The 12,064-nt window shown below is 34.9% G+C and overlaps 1 protein-coding gene across 1 annotated transcript in view; it reads right to left on the reverse strand.

Annotated features, from left to right (window-relative positions):
• The window catches only part of LOC149798973 (uncharacterized), a 49,856-nt gene that overhangs the window by 13,640 nt on the left and 24,152 nt on the right, over positions 1–12,064 (reverse strand). The window contains exons 4-5 of the mRNA XM_089957885.1: positions 8,188–8,255; positions 5,346–5,451 (exon numbers count right to left, since the gene is read on the reverse strand). Of these exons, the coding sequence (XP_089814011.1) occupies positions 5,346–5,451; positions 8,188–8,255 (174 nt within the window). The remainder of the gene's footprint in view (positions 1–5,345; positions 5,452–8,187; positions 8,256–12,064) is intronic.

The following is a 12,064-nucleotide window of genomic DNA, read 5'->3' on the forward strand; positions in this document are numbered from 1 at the left end:
CCAGTGTAGAGATGAAACCCAGAGGTAATGAATTTCTGTTGCATGTTCAAGTATTTCTTTATATCGCCAGTAAGTGTATCTATGGTTATAGGGTGGGAAACTCAATAATTTGTATGTTAAGATCCAGTGGCTATGTCCCTGGAGGTAGGAAAAGATCCATGGTCCAAGATCCATATATTCCAAGCTTAATGCGTTAACTGGATCACTGACCACACATGCCAATTCTCAGGCATGACACAAATAACTCTGGAGCTATGTGAAATGTATTGAAAATCACGCGTACTATACAAACCCCACACCCAAGTAAATGATTCAAACACAACAGTGTTGGCATAATCTACACCCTTAGGAATACCATTAATGCAAGATTGATGTGTATAGCCTTAATGATACAGGAGGAGTTCCAAGACATTACTCACTTGTGTATGTAGGGTGAAGAGACTGCATCAGAATATCCCTGTACTTCTTTGAAGCTAACTTCCATTAATGGCATGGCACATTATTTGCCTGCCCACTACTCTATGTCTATAGTCCTCTGTGCATGTACATGTATCTAAAAAAATTCTGCGGAAACCATTTTTCTTGTTTTAGTCAATGTGTCAAAGACATTGAACCTTTTGACCCCCCAAATCAAATGACTTCTATATCTCAAGTGTAAGTCATCCACAAAGTTTGGTCCAGCTCTGTGATCCAGAACTAACGTAACTGAAGAAATAATTTTTCCTCTTTCATTCACAAAGCCTTAGTCCCTCAAGTTTTAGACCCTAAAATTAAAAGGCATCTTCCTTATTCCACGTGCAAATCATCCGTAGTCTTATCCAGGTATTTGATGTGGCACAAATATTATCATGTGGAAGCAGTGATCTTCACCTTTGACACCCCCAAGTCAATACTCTTCATTACCCAAATGCAAGCCATCCACAAAGTTTGGGAACTTCAGATAAAGAGCAGTGTATCACCCAGGGGTGTAAAATTGAGGGTACAAAAAACCCCTAGGTGTCAAAACTGGGGGTCAAATAAAAAATGTGGGGGTCAAAAATGTACTGAGAAATTTTCATACGACTCGTACTTTTTCGGTTTGAAATAGGATATTGCAACTTGCACAACATACCCTCTCTCTTTCTCTAAACATACAAATACACCAACATGCACAATTAACAAACAAATGCATTGTCCATTCAAAGAATAATTTTATTAGTTCATTTTTCTTTTAAAGTCGTACTTTTAACAGTCTCCTCAACAATATTATAGCCCAACACATTATATATAAGCCAATACTAAAAGCCAAATAAATCTTTTTAACCAAATGGAAGTTAATTTACTGCCTTTCATCAAATGTGTACTATCATAGGTTTCATTGTACTTCATCCTAGAACACATTTATCCAAATATCAAGGAGGATACTGATTCATCTTCTTTCTAATAAGTTACACTTGAACTTTAAGATCTTTCTTTTATTGCAGTAAAAGTTAAAAACCAACAAAATCTGGAATGACCCGCTGACTCTGTAATCCAAATAACGCATTTGTCTCTGCAAGTTTACTGATTTCTATGTTGTGAAATAATGTCTTAGGTTATAATGTGTTCTCCAGATATCTTATGGCGAACGAGGGCCTATTTTTAAAAATTCTAAAATTCTGTCACAAAAGGATTATTCACTTTTCAGTCTTTGCAATCACGCGATCAGAAGTCACACCGGTAATCATAATGAATATTCCAGTCAAGGGAATAATTTTCTCCATTTTTCATTAAAGTTAGATCCACAGTTACTCTTTTGTGTTCTGCTTCTTTCACTTTCTTCGCTAATGCTTTTTAGTGCATGACGTTTTAATCTGGCGATCACTTTCTAGTGCAACGAGCCTTGATGTTAAATATCTAGAACAGCTTGCTGAGCTCGATGGAAATTGCGAGAAGCTCGTGAGATCAGGGGAAGCTACTCCATGATAACATTGCCTATGCTAGTCTGGTTCATTGTTTTATATGTTCCCTGCGTTGCACTTTGCTATATGAATAGAGGAGTGCAAGGCAGGAAGCAAACAAAGCGGGGAACCAGTCAATGCCTATACGCGAAGTATATACGATGCCATCCATAGTCCAATGCATTGGGTAATAAATAAATCATGATCATATTATGAAAATCCTTTGCGTCAAAAAACCGCAGGGTAACAAAATGTGTGCGTCAATTTTCTCCAGCGTACATCCCTGATGCACAAATGTGTGTAAAGGGAAACACTGAATGAGAGAACTCAAGTACAGTGTAACCCCGTTATAACACGGTAGTTGGGAGCCACAGAAGCTGACCATGTTATAGACTGAACTGTGTTATAAGCAAACATGTCAGTTAGATGAAGAAAATTATGTATGTGCCCCCAAAAATTTGCAGGGGGGGGGAGGTAATAAATGCGGGTGGTAAAATACATGCTTCATTGGCACAGTTATCATCTTAAATCGATGCATATTAAAGGAGAAATACACCTGTAGTAAAAACAGAAGGCATATATAATAGTTTACTTTATTTAGAGAACCACAGATTGGTACATATACGTGAATACTGTTTATGTATACATGTCTAATGTATAGAATAAACTGAGTATCAACACCATGTACTCACCCACGAATCTCATCATATACATTGAATCCACAATACAAGTGATTCCACTGAAAATTGCATGCACAGATTTAAAATATTCAATAATTTTGTCACAGGTCATAATGGTCTGAATTCAGTGGAAAAACGTAGCGCAATAAATGATGAAGCACATTTACTTTTCAGTATGTCCCAAGTTGGTAAAAGTTAGTTTGCGTTTAAAGCCGCTGTTGGTTGAGTTCATAAGCATACACTTTTTCAGTGCAAAAAGGAAACTTTCACAGCACAGTTAACTTGTTCCAGTCACATTGGAAAATGCAAAAATCCGTCAGATTCCATTACTTTTATTCAAGTTTGGTACTAAATTCATCTGAAGAAAAGTTTTTTGTTTTTATTCAAGACTGTAGTCGGCTTTCTTTGATGAAGGATGCATGCATTATTGAAGTCACTGCTAAAGGACAGCTTTGGATAGCCACACAAATGCCCATTTCTTATTGTGGTGTCAACATCAAATAATTGTATTGCATGACTGAGACTGAGTTTTTTCCATTTGCTGAGTACGTTTTCATAACAATCGGTGCTTCGAAGGTAATCTGTTTCCTTTGAAATTTCAGCAAACTGTTTTATCTGGGTACATTTTTAAAAAGGAATAGTCCGTTGTCTGGTCTATTCTAGTTACTGTTCCTCAATGCCTATTGAATAAACCAAATTTTTGTTTTCTTTGCATTTTGTAAAAAAAACATTTGTGGTAGCAGTGTGAAGCTGCCTTCCATGCATGAATTAAATGTTTAACAATGGGTTAATGTAAGATAGAGATGCAGGTGTTTTGGTCTGATGACAGGGATTACTATAGAAAATGAATGTTCTGAAGGGTTTAATTCTGAGTGAAAAGAAGAAGAATTTTACCTACCATCCACACACAAATGGCGGTCTATGTAAATATATGAATTACTAGCGAGGAGCCGAAATCCGACGAAAGATAGATTACGAGATAATGTCTCATCCAGTTTATCTCCATTACCAGATATGTCAACAACAAAAAAGTGGATATGTCAAGATAATCGGATTATGATATAACAATGCACTGTTTAGATGGCTTGTCAATATGGACAAAGAATTTGTTTATGTAACAATATATAAATTTCAATGCATTTTATATCCAGTTTGCAGCTTCCTTTCATGGGGCCTCTGAATTTCTCCACTCCAAACCAATGGTTGTATATACAAGTTTAAGCAGCCAACAATGTCGGCAATAAAAAAAATCAGTAGATGGTATATTTTGCCGCCAATAAGGAAAAAATAGAAGTTTGCGGCATTGGCAAAACCCAACGTAATCCCAGACTAAACTTTTTACACATTGTTTCTTGTAATTTTAAGAAGAAAAAACTACTTTTTTGAGTACAAGAAAAATACATAGAAAATTTTAGGATCCACACCACGATCGTCTTGGTATTATTTATACACGATCTCTTCCCAAAAATTATAAACTTTGTAAGCTTTATTTTGTACTTTTAAGAAAGCATTTTTTTCGTGTATGAGAAAAATACATGTATATGAAAAGTTGTGTTATAACAGAGCGTGCTATAGCGGGGTCATGCTGTAATTGGGTGAAAGCCAGTTTTCTTCTTTGAATAACTTAGACCTTGACCTTTACTCCCCCAAACGGGGTCTTTTTTATACCACAAATGCCAAAGTTTAATAATCAGGTGATGGGCAACTCAAGTTATTATGTGGAAATGAAACTGGAAACAGACAGAACAAGACAGATGGATATCATAACATAGTATGCTCCACTTTATTGTGGTCATATAAAAGGTAGAAAAAACAAATATAAGTATAAATTTCTAAGCTGTAATAAAATGTACAGTATTTATTTGGTCACACTTAGAACTTAAGCAATTCTACTCTTGTTGAATTGATCATACAGAAAGAAAATTCATATGGTACTCCCTGAGGTTATTTTGCCCGTATTCATAACATTAGGAAAATGGCAGAAAATCCAGTTTGTGGAAAAGCAAAGACTTTATCAGGAGGTGGCAAAAGATGATGGAATGAAGAAAGTTTGGAGCAATGTATCAAGGAAATGAAAGATATACCATTAATATATGACTTGAGTACATGTTGAGTCCAACAACAAACTACATTATGCAATGATCTGCTGTCACATTATGTGCTGGTAGATTGGTCAATGTTGTTTATTCTACTGATTACTCCTTAAAAAAACTGTATAGATCCAGATCTGCCTCCATATTCATGCGATGGCAGATCTGCAACTGTCTGGTCTGCAGTTAAATTTGACAGGTAAGTGACTATATACAGTAAATCGACTGCTCCGGTGGCCTAGTGGTTAGAGTGTCTGCAGATCTGAACCCCGGCTGAGTGATACCAAAGACTTATAACAATGGTACTAACAGCAGCCTCACTTGGCTCTCAGCATTAAGAGGTCAGTGTTAGACCTGGCTATCTTAGAATAATGTGACTGGGTGGGACATCATGCTACATGTCTGCAGCATCAAGCCCCAGTGCTAGACATCACTAACAGCCACACTGCAGACATTATAGCGATATGACTGAACAATTGTTAAAGCTACATTAAAAATCCAAATCACACACACATATCAGTAAATCAGACAAATACTCATGACCAGTGACATTATCCAAACATGAGTTTATCAGGACTCTCTAAATTCAACACTCATGATATATACAGACAGTTTTTGGGACAGTATAATGAATGAATGCCAAGTATAATACTCACTGTCATGATCTGTCCCTGACTGAGGACCATCAGCTAGACTTGATGAGGTGAGGTAGGCTACAGCCCTTGGATAAAGCTTATTGATGCCTTTGTCTTGCAAATAACACTACACAAAAAAAGTGTGATATTAAAAAGAATCATACATGCAAAGCAGAAAATTAATTTTATTTTGCAAAAATAATGAATAACCATATATACATATACAACATAGACGCTGATATGTTCTATCTTTGATCTATTACTCCAAACAAACTGTATAGACCCATATCTGATGACACATTATGCAACAGCAGATTTGGGCCTATGCTTTTGGACACACACACACACACACACACATATATATATATATATATATATATATATATATATATATATGGTACCACACTACCATTACAATACTAAATTTAGGAAACTGTCACATCTATGACAAGCTTTTGTGTTTATATTGGTCACACAGAGACCTTTCATATCAATCTAATCTGGCATCATCACTGACATCTTTATTTATCAAGTCACTCAGCATTTCCTGACCTCAGCATGAGAACCATGTCAAACTGCATGTGTCACCAGAAATTACTAATACGGTTAATTTGTCAAAAGATTTTTTAAATCTGTATGGAATTGTATTACATACTTATAAGTGATACATACCAGTTTATCCTTTTTATCTCATGATAACATATTTATATAAATGTATGTTGTTTGGATGATGTTTAACCATTATATTTGTGTTATGACAGTAATAATACCAGTACATATTGTTTACTATAATTATGTTCAACATCATCAACATGCAGAGGTACAAAAACATTTTGAAATAAAAAAAATTAAAAATATCCATGAATTTGGATATAACATTTCTCAGTTACAATGTTATAAAAATTCAAGTCATCTGTGAAACATTATAAACAATCTTAACTTCAGGTACTTTTCATGCTCAACGTAATTATTATTTAGTCATTTTTCACATATCCAAGTAGAACAGTTTTCTAGACTCTGTTACATGGATAGTATTGAAACTTAATGTGTATATTCACTTTTCTTCCTTAACTTAGCACCTGTAAAACAAAAAATAGTTTTGTAATGCCCAACTTTTCTCACAGAAGTGGCTATGCTAAGTTAATGGATTATCAAGTTATGTACAAATGAAGCTGGCAAGACCTAGTATTCTAAACAATTTCCTGCTGGTTCATTCTTAACACAGACTTTAATTATATTTAGTATGGACTGAGTCCATGGACACAGAAACTGTTACAGCTGTTTCATGCAATTTAACTCAAGTGCTCTATTTGTAATTTTACAAGTGACAATGTTACTCACAATAGTGTTGGTGATCGTTCTTTGGTGGGAATTTCGACATTATTTCAATTACAAAAACACATCCATCATCATGTCAAATTTACCATATATACTCTCTTATAAGTCGAGTCCAACTGCAAACAAGACAGACCTTGACCTGCTGGTGCATTATGCAATGGGAGGCCAGGATCTATCTTGTTTTTGCAGCTGAACTGAACTTACAAGCAAGTTTATATGGAATAGGTAACTAATTTACATGATCTTTATTGGGACTAAACTAATTTGAAAACATACAGATATAAATAAAATGAGCATTTAAATTTGAAACTGACTGAATATGGTATGCATTTCTTTCAACTTCCATCTGCTACTGGTGTTTTCTCTGCTACAAAAGCTTCTGCTCAAAGGGGACAATAATTGGTATATTGAACAAAATGACATGAAAAGAGCTGATATCTATTTCCCTCATAAAAAAGCAAACAAACTATATTTACTCATCTGGAATAAAGTCTCAGCATAATTTATTTGGATTATAATGTATCAGAATACAGGAGTGATGATGAAATACAGATGTCCATGTGACAATTATCTGTTTTGAACTTGTCTAACTCAATATCATGTATAAATATATCCTAATGTAATACACACAAAAATCATGTACACTGTATAAACAAATTCTAATACATAATATCATAATTATAATTATACCTACTCAAATTTATCTAATGCAACTCAGCCATGTAAAGCAACTTTATACAAACACATTCTATTAGTACATTCTGTTTTCATCACAATGATTTCAGAAGTATGTGTGTGGGATTTTGATTTGTAACGTAGCTTTAACAATTTTCCAGTCATATTTCTATGATGTCTGCAGCATGCAGTCTAAAGTGATGTCTAGCATTGGGGCATCATGCCGCAGACATGTAGCATGATGTCCCACCCAGTCACATTATCCTGACACCAGGCCGACCAGTCCTAACACTAACCTCTTAATGCTGTGTGCCTAGTGAGGCAGCTGTTAGTATCATTTTTGTAAGTCTTTGGTGTGACTTGACTGGGGTTCGAATCCACAACCTACTGCATCTGAGGCAGATGCTCTAACCACTAGGCCACTGAGCGGTCCATCAGAAGTATATGAATTTATATTGACGATCATGTAAATATTTTGAAGTCCTTGTCATTACCAACAAAAGTGAATATTCTTTTTTACATACTAAATTCTACTTAACTGTTTGTTTGCATAAAAATGACATAAATTTATAGTCAATAAACAAATACCTAATTAAGAACCAACTGTGCATCAGAAAAGATAAGTTATTATCTTTAAGTTTGTTCTTTTCTTTTGCGCACTAATATACACTTATTTTGCCACAGAAAAAAGGAAAACCTGATGTTGCATGTTTTCTGTAAATGCATATTTTCAAGGATATTTTAAAATACTTACAAATATTTTTGGATGTGGAAAAGCCTTTAAACACTTCATCTCTTTAAATATTACAATTTTACAGGTTTTGCAACAAATTACAGATTTGCCACTTACCAGACAGTCATGGTTTGCAGAAGGGTTCTTTGCTAGTGTTTGTTGGATTCTGTCATACACAATTCTAGCTGTCAGGTAAAAAAAAACAACAACGTATGTCACTCAAAAGAACTGATATTCTGTTGGTTGAAAAGAATTTGCAGAATTTGTGAGAAGTCCATTTCTTCTCCCCGTTTATTCTTTTTGTAACTACTGAGTATCTAAACCATCTCAGATGTAATGAAGCCCCACAATCACACTGAGTATCTAAACCATCTCAGATGTAATGAAGCCCCACAATCACACTGAGTATCTAAACCATCTCAGATGTAATGAAGCCCCACAATCACACTGAGTATCTAAACCATCTCAGATGTAATGAAGCCCCACAATCACACTTTTCTTTATTAATTCAATTTCAGATATGACAAACGTGCATGATTTCTCTCTGACAATACTAAAAAAAGACATCAGGCAAACTGACAAATAAAAATGATTCAGTTAAGTTTCAAAACTTATGGCTTACTGTTCATAACTACTGTTCTTAGCATTTCCTTTGACATTCCCAACCCTCAAAAAATATACTGTGACAACAGCCTGTTTTTAAAAAATGTATTAACAGTCATTGGAATAACCACCAGACAAAGGTATTTCAATGAAAAAATTGTATGTTTATTTAAGTAAAAGACAGAATAAAAGAACATGATTTGCAAAATGACACCCCCTGCATTGGGCACCAAGGGTGGTCACCCATAATGCCCACCCTTGCAATGGCCCTGGTTATCCTAATCCCATAAAATGGCTTGTTGTAAAGTTATTATTTTAAGTTTGACTGACATTTCCTTTAAGCTACCTACTCAGACACATCAAACTTTAAACCGTTCTCACCACATCATGGTCTGATACATAATGCCACCAGCATTTATGCACCTCAAACACAGCATTAAAGTGGGGTTCCCTGTCAGTATTCCTGAGAAACTTCAACATAAGTCTGTTAACAAAAATATTTTTGTTTGCCTTTCATGTGACTTGTTCAAAAGGTAAGAATAGAACAAGAATCTCTGTTATGACTTTCTGACCTTCGACATGACATCACTGGTTAAAAGATCACTAAAACTGTCTCTGAGAATGTGATATATACCCACATGCAAAAAGTTTGGTTCAATCCATAATTATTCAGTTTGGAAAATCCCATATTAGTGAACTGGCATCAGATATTCACAAACTGGATTTCATAAAAATCAGTTCATATTTGCTCATGTTATAATGTTCATAACCGACAAAACCTCTGAGAAGACCTGAACATCAATGACAGATTGTTGACTTTTAACCTGCTTACTGAAAAAACCTATAAATAAAAGTCAAGTCAAAATTCATCTGCATATGTACATAAGTTTAATGATGCATAGAAAAGCAAGTAGTGACCTATAACTTAACCCAATAAATTGTTTAGATGCTCATAGTCTTGCATATGACTTCAAAATGGTTCACAAAAGCATGTTGATGGCAAGACCCGCATGATTCTCATTCATGACCAGCAATATCATTGTTATTGTTTAAGGGAAAACCCTAAATCAATCTAATCAACCATTCATACATAATAGAAAGATTTTCAAGATGGTCACCAAGGCAGCCATTTTGGAGGTTAGACTGACATAATTTTAACACAGGACCAACTGCATACTGCAAGAAGTGTTTCAGTGAAAATCAAACAACATATCTGCTTAGACAGTTAAGTCACAACAAGATTTTCATGGCTGTGGCCTTATTGGGAAGTCATACCTGCACCATTCTCAATCAGATTAAACTACAACTGCCAAATGTATTTTCAGGTACAACTATCTGCCCAGGAAAATAAGCAAGATGACAATTGTAAGTTGGCTTCTGAAGCAGCCTTTTGTTAGATCAGAACAGCACCAATTTCCTTTTCAATATGCTATATACCATATGAAATGTTTGGGTGGGAATCTCATGTTAATATGAAAATTTGATGTAGTGGTAACAAGATTTTACACACATGGCCAGCTAAATATGGTAAATGGTTTATGAAAACTGTTTTGTTGGCAAGATTATCTATAAGAAAGCAATAGCAAGATTTTCAAGACTGAGGTCAAATTGCCAGCATTTTCATTTAGAACTAACTAGATTTTGTAAGACCCCAGGTTGATATGACCGTCCATTTTGGGAAGCAGCGATATATTAAGACTCTAAAGGTGGCTGTCATTATAGTCATGTTTGATTTCAGATTTCACTGAGGACCATTTACATAAGAAATCTTTTCAAGAAAAACAAATGGCAATGAGAGGAGTACCCACAATAGTGGCCACATCGGAAATCAGACTGTCACCATTTTCATCTTTGAAAATCGACATATTACCAGTATGTCTTTTAGTGAAGTCCCCAGGTCAAAATGAGAAACAATAATTAAAATTTTCAATATGACCCAATGGTTACCATCTTAGATGCCCAAGAAGAACCATTTTCATTTAGGACCAACCAGACCTTTGGATGAAACTGTAGCTGTCATCTAAGTAATTTTGGAGAGGCAGTGAAAACAAACAACTGTTAGCAGACACCGGACACTGAACAACTGATGCACATTTATTGCCTGGCACAGTTCAAAACTGAAATGAGTCAAAGCTCAAGATTAAAAATCATTTTTATAATGAAGACTCATAACAAGTAACCAGCAACAAATTTTTAGATACCAGTATATTAATTTGGTAAAGTCAGATATCTCATCATGAAGTCATTACTTTCTTTTATTTAACCAAACAAGGATTCAAACAGATGGATAAACAAGGTTAGCTAATAACACCATGCCACTCAACACTGCATTATATATGTGGAGTATATCAATCGTAATTATTGAATATCATTGCCATTTTGATGACATTTGACTTTCTGCATAAACCTTTAATTCTCAGCTGAATGAAACAATGAGTCAAATTCATACCTGTCAACATCTTGAAATCAGACATGAATTTGGTCTTTCATAAAAAAGCTGAAAAATTTGTAAGGTGGGTTTGAGGGTCCTCCCCCAACAGGGTTGCATGGGGCAGCACCTAGGATCCAGGTTCCAGGGGGCTGAAGGCCCCAGTGCAAAAACGCATTTTACATTGATAAACAACTGCTCCTGGTGCAACTTATGATCATAAAATAAACCAAACTAATCATTAAGAGAACTAATAAACTTACCAATATTGTTCAACTTCAATAATTTCACTATATTTAGTCCACATTAATTTGTTCTCTAATACTGAGGATCCTGAAGTTATTTCATGTGCATGTCAGTGTTCACGTTGTAATTAAGTCACAATAATTTCTCAATTTTTGCAGCAAATATATTATACTCTCTTTTCGTAATAAATCTGTAAAATAAACACCCAAGTACATCAGCTATATACAAATAATAACATATTATTCACTTGTCTTTTTCTCCAATGGACACAGCCTATTGATATGTCAGTCAAGCTCTTTTTGAGGCTTTGGCAAAGATTTCCTTAGCCTTCCTTTTTGTCACCACTGACTTTTTTGGCTCAATGTGCAATTGTTTCTTTTCCTTCTCAATGAGAGCCTTTTTCCTTTCAAGGTGGTGCTTGTATTGGCAACATGCAGTGCACATATTCTGACAGAGGGCTACATCAGTTCTCTCATGCAAGAAATCTTTCTTCTTATAGTAAATAACTGCACTTTTTCCAGATGCCTTCATTTTTTCCATAAGCAGCTTCTTTTATAGTTGCTGTTCCAAACTCTTCCAACCATGATTACCATAATTCAGATCATTATTGCAGAGGTCACAAAATGCCATTCCTCTATCAATTCAATATTCTTATATACTGACCAACTAAATTTCTGTCAACTTTTTGCTCCAGCCATTTCCATTTCCATACGTTTT

The sequence above is a fragment of the Sinohyriopsis cumingii genome, chromosome 5 (genome assembly GCF_028554795.1).
Source record: "Sinohyriopsis cumingii isolate HCF-2022 chromosome 5, ASM2855479v2, whole genome shotgun sequence".
Lineage (NCBI taxonomy): Eukaryota > Metazoa > Mollusca > Bivalvia > Unionida > Unionidae > Sinohyriopsis > Sinohyriopsis cumingii.